This window comes from Sciurus vulgaris (genome assembly GCF_902686455.1).
Source record: "Sciurus vulgaris genome assembly, chromosome: 7".
In the NCBI taxonomy this organism is placed as follows: Eukaryota; Metazoa; Chordata; class Mammalia; order Rodentia; family Sciuridae; genus Sciurus; species Sciurus vulgaris.
In genome coordinates this window covers 146,992,276-147,006,748 of record NC_136467.1, presented here as the reverse complement: position 1 = coordinate 147,006,748, position 14,473 = coordinate 146,992,276, and the positions used below count along the sequence as shown (strand labels likewise).

Genomic DNA, 14,473 nt, shown 5'->3' with positions numbered 1-14,473 from the left:
TCTTTCTCTAGAAGATGCCAAAACCTTGCCTGAGACACTCAACATCTCCGTTGATGAGACAATTGTAACAAACGCGTGAGACCAGGGTTGCAAAAGCCGGGGACTCCTGGGCTGATTCTCAGGCAGGAACCCATTTGTTCATTTTTAATTATTACTGGACAATACTGAGACCTCTGGGGAAATCGAGAGACTGTGTCAGGGGCCCACGCTTGTTCCCACGTGGCCCAAACGGGCAAGGCTGTGCTGGTAGGTCCTGGTCCAGATAAGGTCCCAATACTTTCCGCCTTGGGTACTAACCTTTTCCTCGACGGCCCTTCTTCAAAATCTGAAGAACTAACATCGTTGCTAGTCGAGGACGCCTGGGATGCATCATCCTTCTCATTCTCTGACTGTTCTGACGCTGGTCCTAATCCCTTAGACTGGTCATTACCAAGGAGCCCTACGGTGAGAAAAGGGACAAACACTTAGATACATGGCATCAGGAAGCAGCACTTTACCACAGTTCACCCTGCACAGGGCTGATGGGGACAGACACCGTGGGGGCAGAAGGGGACTCACGGGGACACATTCCTTTTGAAGGGTCAGAAGTTTAAAAAAAAAAGAAGTCGCCCTACTTCAGACCTCTCAATGGTGAAAGGCCTAACAGGGAAGTGATTTCAACAGGAAGAAATTGAGTAGGAATTTGGAATCGAATAACAGAAACACTTCAGGGTTCTTTTTAAAATGTGTGTTTATACCTTTTGTGGCTAGAGGTGGGAAAGAAAAAAGGAGCATCAATTATTATCAGATTAGAATGGTTTATTTATTTACCTTGAGGTGCTAAAATATTCAGAGATACTGGAATCCTTTTGGAATTGCCTCCGGAAACCAGAGAGTCCTCCTTACTGTGCCTTCCTGCCTCTGACACAACTGGAAACCCTAATGCTACCTCCTCTCTGTAACCACCCATCAGTACAGTCTTGTGTGAGATCTTCTCAAAGGACAAGGATGGCAGCAGGTATTGCCCCACGCGTAACAGAGAGTCTCCACTCCCGCAGATGTGTGTCTACGGACAAGAAGGCAGGCAGGGCCTAGGCAGGAGCATGGAACTATTTTAACCACATGGAACTATTTTAACAAGCAGTTACCAGCTGAATGAAAGACTCGTTTTGCCAACAGCTGGACTCCTATCCATCTATGGACACGGTGGAGATTCTATGAACGAGAAGCTTCTACTACACCAGTGTCCCAGGGCAACTGCCCAGAGATCAGTTTGATGAACATGGGGGGCTGGATGGCACCAGCAATGCCCAGCAATGAACCTGCAGCTTTGCCAGCCAAGCATGAAGCCACAAGTACTGGGTGACTCCCCGACTGAACCCTCCCAGCCCTTCCTTCCACCAAGGTACGAACCTCTCATTCCCTGTTTTAAGTCTCTTGCATTCATTCAAACACTTCAGAGAGACTGCTGTTACACAATCCCCCACACTGTGCACAGTTACAGCACTACCTTCTGAAAGAACATGGTGCACAGTGTGGCAAAGCCCTGGGACCTGTGTTTACACAGGCACTTTCCCAGGGATAGCCTGAAGACGATGTGCAAGATAACTGGGAAGTGCCTGTGTAAACAGAGGTCCAACCCTCTGTTACTACTCATCCCCTGAAGATGATGTAGAAGATGAGTAACAACAGGAGGCTGGAAACCTAACACAAGGTAGTAAATAAACTCACACGACGTTAAGGGCAGGACTACATACAAGATGGAAATGAACACAAACTTCCCAAGTAACCATGAAATACAGGGGGTATGCACTGAGGCAAAAACTGAGACACACAGCACAGAAATCTGAGGACCCAATGACAGACATGGGCCGACATTTCAGAGGTGAGACTGTGCCATGCATCCCGGCAGGCAGCCACTATTCATGTCGCTACCAGACACTCACAACAAGGATAGGGTGACTAAGGGAACAAAGTTTAAATTTTGCTTGACTTTAATGAAAACACAGAATGAAGCATTTCATTAATTTTCTATCCATTGTGGAAACATCTCAGACATACTCAGTTTGGTCAAATATGTTAAAATTAATTTTACCCCCTTGTTTAATTTACAAAACTGGTTAAAATCATCTCTCTACTGGTCAGTAGGATGCTAGAGAACTAATGCAGACATGGCTGGAGGCACCTGACCACGAGGGGAAGACAGACTACAAGAGATCGGAGACAGACCCAGGGACATAATGTGCGAGCCTCCCCAACACACACACACACATACACACACACACACACACGGCAAGATGTGCATCTGACACACAAGCATCTTCTTGCCTGGCCTCGGAATTCTCAGGACTGTGTGTGCATAAAGGAGAATAGGAGGGAAGGTGGGCCTCGAGGGTGGGCAGGGATCTGAACTCCGCCTTTGGTTCACACCCTCCGTGCTGCCTGGGCGCCAGGCACACAGGCGGAGAAAGATGGAATTCTAGACAGAGAACACAGGCTGGTGCTACGTGGGCGTGAGTGCCACACACAAGAAGAGAGGCCGGACGTACCCGCACGCAGCGAGCGGCGGGGGAGGCTGGTGAACCGCACAGCCAGCCAGCCCAGGACAGAAGGGCGAGGTCGGGATGTGCAGCGCACCCGAACACAAGAACATGGTGGGAAAGGGGCAAGCTGGCCGGCGAGGAGGGGGCTGGTGTGACCAGGCGAACCTGCGGAAGCACAGGTGCCGCTGGGTGGAGCCTCTGGGCACAAGAGGGCGCCCTGGCACAGAGGGGAGCGCACAGAGACTGACAGGACCACAGCAGCCTGCCGGGCCGAATGCGCCCTCGCCCTCTCCCAGGAACCATCTCGGAGCACAGGAAGAGGCGGAGGAGGCTCCTCTGACTTGAGCGCGCACCGGAATCACCCGGAGGGCCATCGCAGAGGTTCACACCCGAGCATGTGACCGCAGGAGTGGAGTCCATGCCGGTAAGAAAGAGCTGGGCACGCGGGAAGCCGAGCCCTAGCAGCGAGTGCGCCACCGCACCGCGCACTCCTGGGGCCTCCGCAGCACGCCCCGTCGGCGGGCGCGCCCTCCTCCTTCACCCCCAGCTTCCACGCGTGCCAAGCTCGAGGACCAGGTGACGGGGGGCACGGGTTCCAGAAACAGGCCAGGAACACGGTCGAGTCTTAAAATCCCAGTGTCAAGGACTTAAAATGCACCCCCCACACACCAATCAACTCTCCAGGCACAAATTCAGGAGAACTCCATGAAGAGACCAAACATGAGAAATGTCTGGGAACCTCAGCCGACTTCATTATGAGCGCCATGCGAGGGGAAGGCAGGAGGCCGCTCTGGGCTGAAGGCATGACTGAGCTGCATTAAAAAGGAAGAAAAGTAATGGCTCCATTGTCCCCTGCCCTCAGACCAGGGTCTCGGAGCTCGCCAGGCGTTCCCCCTTCCAAGGGCAAACAATGGGCGACGACCTGAACCAGAAGAGACACACATGGGCTGTTGTCTGTGTCCGATTCACTCTCCAGATTAAAAAAATGGGGCCCATACACAGGGAATTAATTGCCTGCCAAGCAAAGGAGAGGACCACAGCTTTTTCCAGCCTTTATGAAGGGGCAGGCTTGACTCCGTTCCACTAGACATCAGCTTTTTTGGTTGATCTGTGCACTCCCATTCCACAGACAGGGTCCCAGAACAAATTCACATGTGCTCTTAGCAAGATGGTTTACACGGCTGGACCAACCAGGGCTCCCCCACGCCCTGAAGTCCACTCCCTTTCTGACTGCTCTCATTTCATTCTGAATGTTTTAAACCAAATCGCACAGCCTGCCCCTCTAGGAGAGCCAGGTCAGCAGGCTGCAGCAGGCTGCCCCAGGGCAGAACAGCCCCCGAGACAGCACTGGAGCTGGCTCGCACCCTGGTCTCCCTCCAGCAAGGCCCTGCCACCAATCTTTACAAATTTTTAGTCAACAAGAAATAATGAAGAGAGCATGCCCTCCCTCACACATTGAAGCCATCCTACTTTTTGGAGGCCCTTCTTGCGGCCAACACATACCTCTGTAGGGAAAGGAGGTCACACAGAGGGAGTCGGAGGCCCGAGATCCAGTCTCCTCACATTAGCATTAGTTCTCCTCTATTAATATTCAGTAGGTTGAACTTAAATCAAACCATGTCTATTGTCTTTCACAAAAGCCATAAATATGAGCCGAAAATTCCAAATCGCTGCAGTAAAGACAGCTTGGGGACCATGCGTGCAACCCCGGCAAGACACCATCAGCTGACAAAAACCCCATATAACGGCCTAGACTTCACTTGGCCACCACAACACACTGCATGAACAAACCCCCAAGAAAACAAAAGGGACAGAAGCCGGACACCCAGGACTCTGTGGATCCATGAGTTGTTCATCCTGTCTCCCAGATTAGCACCAAAAGGTTTCCAGGCTGTGCGAGCAAATGCAGCCCAACAAGCTGGAGTTTGGAGACGTTGTGTACCCAGCAGCCTTGACCTGAAACGGGTTAGGAACACGGAAATGCAACTCGGGCCCAAGATGGCTTCTGCAAAGGAACTTCCAAGCAATTGATGAGAATTCTAGATTTCAGAACACAGACATTGAGAGGAATGGTTTGCCTATGGAGGCCGGGAGGGGGCGAAGCATTCAGTCCCCATAATTTTATAATGTTTCAGAAAAAGAAGTGTCCCCGGTCTCCCCACCAGCTTCACACAGGAGAGAAGACAAAATAAAGGAAAAGCCCATGCCTCTCCTCCACAAACACAATGATGAGAAGGAGGGTTAAAGAGGAAGGGGAAACAGGGAGGGCTTTGAAGCTGTTCCAGTGCCCCACAAACATCTGGAGCACACCACATTTATTAGCATAACAGGCAGAGTCCACGCATTTGGCTTTGTTGTAGAAGACATGCACAAAAGGTGATTCAGTGTTACAGAGCCAGTGCCGTCTGTCACCCTGTCACTGTGAGACAAGGTATCACATTACATATTAAACAGACAAGCATCCAAAGAGAGCTTTCATTTTCAGCAGTAATTTCTCAGTGGGGTGTGTGTGTGTGTGTGTGTGTGTGTGTGTGTGTGCGTGTGTGTGCGCACACCACTTGGAGTGGGAAGGAAAATCATAAAAGCCGCCTCTGGGTTGGGGTAGGACCCTCCGAGAGGCAATCAGAACACACAGTTTGCCGCCATTGCTAGAAAAAAATAAAGCCCACGTTCAGACTTTGAAAGAGAAATCCGATCATCTGTTCTGCAGACAGTGTAGGCATGCAGATGCAGGGCCCTGCTTCCCAGGGTCACTGAAAAGGTGAATATTAACCCCAACTGTGCACATGCACGTCACAGAGATGCCCCCCACAGAGCCCAGAGCTCTGGGCTAGGGGCTGGGGCTATGAAGTCTGGGCCCGGCTCAACTCAGCCACTGCCAGCTCCCCAGATCAGCACGCCAGAGAACAAAATAACGGTCAGGAGGTAGGATGTCAATGACACACTTAGGGTCAACGAGGCACTAATGAAAATGGCTTCATACCTCAGATTATAGAAGATAATTATGCTGTTCTCTCCAGAGAGCAGCCCCTTGAGCCTTGAGCCCAGTAGGGCTCCCCTTTGTCTACTTCCAACCAGCTATGGAGACTTCCCATTCCAGTCAAGAGAATCCCACCAGAAGTCACCCCCAAACTGACACGAACCACGGGAACCCAAGTTTTTATTCCTTTGTCCCCCAACCCCAAGAATATAAATGTGTAACTATAAATGTCAGTTTTCACATCAATAATCCCCAAAGAGCCCTCTGACCATGGATAATCTCTTGTCCCTACCGATGAACTCTAGAAATCTAAACCTCCTTGCATGCCCAATTATTTGGGGGACAGGCATCAGATGAAAAACTGACGTGGGGACCAACATTACCATGGACACTTGAGCCACTGGGTAGGAAGGCTGTCTGAACCCCTTTTCAGAATCAAGCAAGATGGCTGGGACCAGTGGGCCCCCAAAGCATCCCCTCACCATGAGCCACAGGAGAACAAGCCCACCAGCATCTACTACAGGTAGGAGAGTTGCAAGCAGATCCCAGACGCCGGAAGTGGGCATGATCCTGCCTAATCCCCTGAATGAATGACCACCACATACCGCTCAATTGTCAAAGGGGAGAGATATTCCCTCCTCATGGAGAGGCTCCAACACCAATGATAACAGTGATTATAAACAAACAGCAAAGCTGACAGATAAGCCCTATGCAGTACAAAAAAATGCCTCCCAGTAAGGAGGAGCCGCGGGTCTCCAGGAGAGGGCTCCGGACCAGGCCAGGCCACACCAAGCAGCTCACCTGTCATCTGGGTGTGACTCCTACTTCTTTGGGCCAAGGCTCCTGCTCCCTCAGGGCCACCCCTCCACTCATTCTTCATGTTTTACCAGGACTATGATAGTAGGCGAAGCAAGGCCAGTATCTTGAACAACAATGGCTGAACTGCAAACACCTACAATGTTATGTGACGTCTGACTAGGCTGCTTGCCGTCACCATGACCCCACTCTCAGGTCCACCTACCATCCCAACACCCTTTTAATTTTACACTGACAAATGAGTCAGTCAAAAAGCCTACTTAAAAGGAACCACCAAAAATGTGGATTCCTGGTCTTCCCAGCTACTTAACAGGGTGCCCCAGCACAGAGGGTCCAGGACTGACCACCTCGGGGGTGGAAAGCTGCCTTCCACAATCAGAAGGAAAGTGCAGACAGGGCAGTCCTGGGCTTTGGCTGGCGCGGAAAATGAGCAGAACAATGGCATCACGGCAGAGAGGGGACTGAGCGTCCGTGGGTACAGGTAAACACAAGGGCACACTGGAGAGACAGATGAGACCAGGGTGCTCAAAGCCGCCTGTTCAGATAAACTAACAGGCCAAGACTTGATTTTACATATCCTGGAATTTGCAATCCTCAAAGGGAGGTTTCCACATACACAGCATGTTCACAGATTGCTAATGATATTCTGCCTTTAAGTAATTACAACGTGTGTGTGTGTGTGTGTGTGTGTGTGTTTAAACCTCTAAAGCTTCATATCATGAAATTTATCCCACAAATGAAAGGTACCATATGAATCTGCCTCTCCCATGTTAGCAAGGCTCTCCCCAAAGGTAAGCAAAGCTGGTTTTAATTCCAATCAACAAGCTCCATAAAGTTAGCAGTTCGTGAACTTATCTGTGGTGCTACATGGGCAAAACTCCACCTACTCTGGGTCCTGATCCACACCATGGCTTGCAGATGAATTAACTGTTACACCCTTGCCTCAAAGTCTCTGTGGCTGCCTTCACCATGCAGAAGACCCATCCGGGTCCTAAGTGAGGTTTTTCCAGCAGCAGGACTAGGAGGAAAAGCATTTCCCGGTTCCTTATTTCTCCATTCACATAAATAGATGACTGCCCACCCATTTTTTAGGTGAATATATTAACAGAGGATCAAATGATCTGCTCTAAGTCCAAACAAAACAAAACCTGCTGACAGCAAACAAGTGCAGAGAGGCCTTCGGCCTCCCTCCCTGAGCAGCAACCTTCCCAATGCTGAAATACAATGGAAGCAGCACAGAAGCAGCGCTAGAGGAATGTGGCCATGGATCTGAAGGGTCCAGGCACTAAAATCAGTGGTGCCCAACATCCACCTGTGTTTATACATGGTGACGCAAATATGCACAAGTGCACAAAATACAAAAATGAAGACCCCCCGCAAGTTGAAAGCATTTAGGTCTACAGCAGAATCACTTGAGGGCTCAGCAGCTACCTACGTGCCTCAGTTTCCTCCATCTCTCAACGGAAGGAGACAAGAGGCAGAGAAAGAAAGGACAACGGGACATGAGACCAAACATGCTGTTTACAAAGGAAACCAGAGCCAGGGTGAGGATGAACTCATTAACTTTAATCAAACATCTATTTTTAAATGCTGGAAAATGATTACATAAATTGGTAATAAAATAAAGGATCAGCTATAGCTGGATGGCGTTCAGTCCCCAGAGAAATGTCTCCATTCATACGAGCCTGGTTAAAACTGCAGATTTGGCCAAAATGGTCAACAGAGCTTAATGCTTTAAGAGCGACATTAATTCTCTTGTAAATTTCCACAGTGCCTTTGCAGGAGCCACCAGGGCCCCTAGGGAGGATATCAACACTGAAAGAACGTTAAAATTAAGCAAATCGCAACACCTCACATACCACTCACATATATGTGTGTATGCATACACATACACAGCACCTTGCCATCCGAAATGGATTTAATCAGGACCCCAGCAGGGAAACCCACAAAGGCCTATTTCTCCAACAAAAGCCATACCAGCCTGAAACGAATCTCCAGCTATTTGGTTTTTATTTTATTTATAGGAACAGACCTTCTATCCCAGGTTCCTCAAGATAAGCCACCAAAAACTGCACCTGACAGACCCGTGGAGCAGCCATCCTCAGAGCTGGATCATTGCAGAGAGACAGAGAGGAAGAAGGACAGAGGGAGGGGGAGGAGGAAGCGCAGCGAGGCAGGCTCCCGGCACTTGTCAACAATCCTCCCCTGCACGTAATAAGCAAGCGGCAGGCAGTGCAGACTGCGCGGCAATAGGACGGCCTGGCGGCGGGGGAGGGGAGACAGCCGAGAGCAGGTTATTTATGTGCCTGGGAGGGAATCGAACACCGAGAGGAGGGGTCTCCCGGCTGGCTTCTCTTTTTTTCCCCCATTTTGGTAAATTAAAATGGGAAAAGAGAAAGAGCAACTAGCTCTCTTCGCCCTGCCATTTCCCTAACCTGCAATGCAGAGAAATCCGAACGGGAGCATGGCTGGCACACGGGAGAGGGGGACAGCTGGGAGAGGACAGTCCCGGTTTAATTGTCCACACTTGCGTCCCGGTCCTGTCAGACGCCGCACTACCCACCCCACCCCCGCATGCGCGCGCGCGCGCACCGAGAGCGGATCCAGGGCACAGTTTCAATGGCATCCCTTTTTAATATCATAATCTGTGTCATTCAGCACTTGCCTTTTATTTATTTTTATTTGTTTTTTTGGCTGGGAAACCTGGGCAGCTCTCCAGGCAGACTGCAGAAATCTCGCTCACACGCTCCGCCTCCCGCGCCCTGCGGTTCCGCAATTCCAGCCTCTGCGGAGCTGGAGACCCACGGTGACCGCAGGCGCGGCGGCAGCAGCGCGGGCAGGCGGGGCGGCGGGACCCCTCCCCCAGCCGGCCCAGCCCCCTCCCCGAGGCACATAAATTGATCTAATCTAATCAAACAGAAGCTGTTTTCCCTCATTGTTTCTGCAGGATCTTTCACAAAACAGGCTCTGTGGCCTGGCAGCTGCTGGGAGGGTGAAAAGGGCAGGCATCCAACTGGCCTCCCATACAGTGGGACACGTCTCCTTTCTGATTTTAAAAGTCAATTCTTTTGAAGCGTCTGAACTTCATCTGGCAATGAGGATGCGCGAAACACGCCCGCAACACCACCCGCACGCTTCTCTTTGTGCCCCGCTCTGGAGGGGCAGGTGGCAGCTGGGCCCTGTGGGGACCCAGGGGGCACTGAGAGTTCTCTTCGGGAGCTGTAAGGCAACCGGGAAGCCCCTCACTAATCGTTTAGCTTGCTGTGCCCCCGTTGTTGGCCCATCTCATGAGCCCCTTCTGGGTTCCACTACTTGATACACATTAACTTAAACTTGGCAAAACCCTGGAGGCAGCCGCTAGCTCTGCTGGGAGCGGCAAGGCCAGCCAGCACTCCTTCCACGAAAGGAGTGCCAGTTTCCTAAATCGCTGGGCCAGATTTTTTTTTTTTTTTTTTTAAACCAAAACAGTATCAGAAGATAGGTCATGGGTTCTGTGAAGCGTGCTTAATATGCACAACTCTAAAATCAGAATTAGAAACAAGGTTTTCAAGCTAGTCTAGCACAATCACCCCACTTCACAGATGAGGAAGCTGTGGCTCAGGCAAGCTCGGTCCTGTCTCAGCATACAGGCCATTCAAGAGCCTTGTAGCATCTGGGGACAGGCCCGTGGCACAACCTCAAGACAGTTCCCTAGAGAATATAATGGCTGGGGTAAAGGGGGCCTGCTCTCCAATCTTTTCCAGTGTGGGCTGCATAGGGCAGACCTCGCCAGTGCCCAGCTTTCCGGCAACACTGAACAGCTTTTGGCATGGGTCCCACTGCAGCGAAAGTCACACTCAGTCAATCAAAGGACATTTAGGGGATGGCTGTTTGACTTTTTTCCTTTTCCCTTTACTGGGCTCCCACCAAAGCAGAGGCTAGGCCAGGAGAGTGCATGCAGGTATTCTGATGTAGCTAAACTGACATGCTACTGAGAAAACAAACAGAGACAGACAGCTGGCCACAAGAGAAGTTTAAGGATGGGGATTCTGGAGTCCCCAGTTCCCACCCTCAACCACCAAGTGTGCCCAGGCATCCCAGGAGAGTATCTGCACCTTTCCTGCTTCTTCTCTCCACATCATCAAAAAAGAAAGCAGGTGTTTGTTTAAATGTGAAAAGAAAAGCACAATCACCAGTCTTTTCTGAACATGTGCAACCTTGTCCCGTGTGTCACTCCGGCCTGCCTGCAGCTGTTGTGGCAGGAAAGAGCTAAAAAACGTACTTCTGAACACCAATAGGATCTGGACTGTTCCTACAAAATGCTGGTCCCCTACTAAAGAGGAAGCATACAAACAGCTCCCACTGGAAGACACAGAACAAAACTGGGAATTAGATTGTTTGGATAAAGCAACGAAACTTTCACTATTTAAAAGAGGAAGGGGGTAATCGGGAGAATTTTTCCTTATTCCAATTTCACATGACAAAGTTATCATTATTTAAGTCCCAATATTCAAACAACAGAAGTCCTAAATCGTGTTTTTTTTTTTTTTTTTGTAGTGATAGATGGACATCATGCCTTATTTTGTTTGTTTTTTAATGTGGTGCTGAGGATAGAACCCAGTGCCTCACACATGTTGCTACTGACCTACAGCCCCAGCCCAGAAGCCCTAAATCTTAAAGGCTTCCCAAATACTGTCAATATTGAACAATATAAAGAATATCTGGCCAGAAGCAGTGGCACACACCTGAAATACCAGCAGCTCAGAAGGCTGAGGAAGAAGGACCAACGAGTTCAAAGTCAGCCTCTGCAACTTGGCAAGATCTGGTCTCTTAAAAAAAAAAAAAATACAAAGGGGACTGGGAATGTGTGCCCTTTTTTGGTACCCCGTCCCCCCCCCCCCAAAAAAAGAAAGAAAAATCTGTGCTGGGCCTGGTGGTGCACACCTATAATCCCAGCAATTTGGGAGGCTCAGGCAGGAGGATGGCAACTTAGAGGCCAGTCTCAGCAACTCAGTGAGACCCTGTCTCAAAATAACAACTAAAAAGGGCTGGGGATGTGGCTCGGTGGTTAAACTCTCCTGGCTTCAATTCCAGGTACCAAAAAACTGACCACGAACCCATTAACTAAAATATTACCTACGAAACACCTACATACTCCCTGAAACCTCATTTCATAAATTATGTTGTAGCACAAATAAGTATGCCTCTGTAGAAAACTATTCACTATGTACAAAAATAGTCACGATGGGACTTGGGTTTCTCCAACTCAACATCAGGTTACCATCAGGGTATCCAACCTTCACTTTGACCTCTAGGCCATTCATTTTAATAATATAATTGAGTACTTCTAATATCCCACAATTGATGGATTTTGATTATTCCACAATTTCGATTCTCTAGCTCAAGGGCATCTGAACGTTTTCGGTTAGTTTTAATGATGATACACCACGTTGCAATTCAAGCACACACTAGTCCCTCCTGAATATACATCTAGCAGAATTAGTAGAAAACTGTGGGTACAGAAACGTTCAAATGTTTAAGTTAAAGGGCAAATTATCTTCCAACACAGTTGTCAGCTATTACTTGCGAGCCACTAATGCCACCGCTGTCATTTCTAAATGCTTTAGGTAAAGACCTGCTAAAAGGCTGCAGTGCTGCACAGCTGTCATCTCAGCAATCTGGGAGGCTGAGACAAGTTCGAGGGCAGCCTCAGCAACTTGGTGGGGCCCTGTCACAAAAAAAATAAATAAATAAAGGCTGGGGATGTAGTTGGGTTCAAGCCCCAGCAACTGCGGAACACCTTCCGTGTTCCAGAGACGGGGTGTGCTGCTCAGCATGGCACACAGCAGCAGTCAGGGTTGATAGAAAGACTCTCAGATCCAGGGAATTCCACTCAGCCTGTCAGGTACTTAGCAGACCTTTTCCTTGTCATTTCCTAAACAATAGGGGTGACCACTACTGACCTAGCACTTACACTATGTTAGATAGTGTCATGAGTCGAAGTATAGACATGAGTCAAAGTATACCCAGGTCACACACCATCATACAGGAGGGATCGGAGCACCCAGGGTGGTATCTGGGAGGATCCTGGAAGACTGCGTTATAATATTTTTACTATCTGGGCTAAATTACATAGTATTGATTATCACCACTTAGGTTGTGATAAAAGCCAACAGAGAAAAGTGATCCACTGTGCTAATATTTGACTTCCAAAAACATGATTAAAGTGTGGGCTATGACAGTAGTATAATAATAAATATTACGGGCTGGAATTTTATTTAAATAAAACTTAATACACTGGCACTATACCAAGGAGAATTAGGTACACATGCAGTCTGTTTGGACGCCTGCCAAGAGGGCTTGATAATTTCTGAAACACCAACTGCACTGAACTGTGTAATACATGTGGCTGGCCCGAGAGCCAATGCGACTTCAGGGCCACACGGTATGATTATAAAACAATACCAGTAATTACAAGAATTCAGTGGGGTGATCGGGTGGGGTGACAAGCTCCTGAAACTAAGGTGGCTGTTAAAGCCAAGAAAACAGCACTGCAATTAAACAAGGACATCCACATTGAAAAGCTATCAGAGGACAACATGTGCATTTGTAAGATCACGACTGCAAAGCTGGCTTCTTTGGCCAGGACCTTGCACTGGGAATCCTGGTGGAGGGCTGGGAGTGCAGCCAGGTGGCACAGTGCTTGCCCTGCAAGCTCAAGGTCCTGGACTCAGTCCCCAGCACCAACCACACGAAGAACCTTAGTGGTCACAAGCACACGCAGTGCCACCAGAACAAGGTGGCCTGGTAAGAACCTGACGTCGGTCGCCAACTGGGAACAAAAGAACACGGAACTCTCCACCTCAGTTTCCTTGTCTACTAGGACAAGGTGAGGGTATCGCGCCGGCTGTGGTGGACAGGTACTGCGTCTGTGCCACACTGCGAGCACTTCACACCAGTCACACACAACGTTCACGAACAGCCACGGCAGCAACTGACTTGAGAACTTTGTTCAGTACAGACTTTTTAATTACTGCATTAAACATTTTTTTAAAACGATTCAGCCTGTAGATTTTAAAATCCCAACATAAAAATGACACCAAATTCAAGAAAACAATTAACCATTTTAAGAATATTTTGGAAATGTGACCCAAAAGCATAAAGCAAAATTCAACCAGAACAATATGATCATGTTACCTATTGAAAAATAATGAATTAAGGAAGATTTCTCTGGAACAGCATTAAAACTCACTCCGATCAACTGAAGAGCAGATACTCCTCTTCAAAATTCTGCTTCTAACAAAACCGATCCTCTCAATACACCACTACTGTGGTTCTGAACCAATGAAATATTTTGTTTTTGCTGTTTTGCAGTGCTGGGGATAAAAACCAGGGCTGCAGACATGCTAGGCTACAGATCCAGCCCCTGATAAATATTTTGAACAACCTGGTAATGGATGCAAATACATTTTTAACTCAGTAATTTCATGACTATAAATTAAAATGAAGGAAGAAATGAAAGCAAAGATCTGTGTGCAAAGATAGCTTGTTTTAACAATTCTCTTGACTCTTTCTAGACTACTGGTTTAAATTCTCTGTCCATTTTCTAAAAAGACATAGCCAATTCTCCCACGTCTGTGTCCTGAGTGAGGGATAGACTTGACAGGAAATACTTTGGTTTTGGAACATGGCGAGGCTGCATGAAGCCGCTGGCTTGGGCCCTGCACTGTCCGTCACTTGGTCTCTCAGTCCTCAGTCCTCTGCACATGCTGTGCCCTCTCTGACCCTGTTCTCTCCCCTTGGTCTGCCTGGAAGTTCCTGCTCCTCTTCCTGGTCAGTTTTCACTGACATGACCTACCTGCAGGTCAGCTCTCAATGTCACCACACAAGGACAGGAGGCAACGTTTACCCACTGTCTCGTTCCTTGAGATCTGCTCAGTTCCACAACCCTTAAAACTCAGCCCCATGCCTATGCGACCTAACTGAGGCCCTTGGATGACAGCATCAGGGCCAGCATCAGCCTGAGGCCCTTTACCTGGCAGGCCCAGGCCACAATGCACCTGCCATTCACCACGTCCCTCGCCAACATGTTCTTCTTTGTTTTAAAACTAGGCTGATATCAACATGTAATTAAACACAACCCATGATTTCCCTACACTCACTGATCGAAACTAAG

At 48.8% G+C, this 14,473-nt stretch overlaps 1 protein-coding gene across 3 annotated transcripts in view; it reads right to left on the bottom strand.

Moving 5' to 3' along the window:
- JARID2 (jumonji and AT-rich interaction domain containing 2) overlaps positions 1–14,473 on the bottom strand; it is a 281,609-nt gene that overhangs the window by 113,905 nt on the left and 153,231 nt on the right. For 2 of the 3 annotated variants that reach the window (XM_079147058.1, XM_079147059.1), the window contains exon 3: positions 298–439. The exons of the other annotated variant lie outside the window; for it this stretch is intronic. In XM_079147058.1, the coding sequence (XP_079003184.1) occupies positions 298–439 (142 nt within the window). The remainder of the gene's footprint in view (positions 1–297; positions 440–14,473) is intronic. 3 annotated transcript variants of the gene reach the window in all.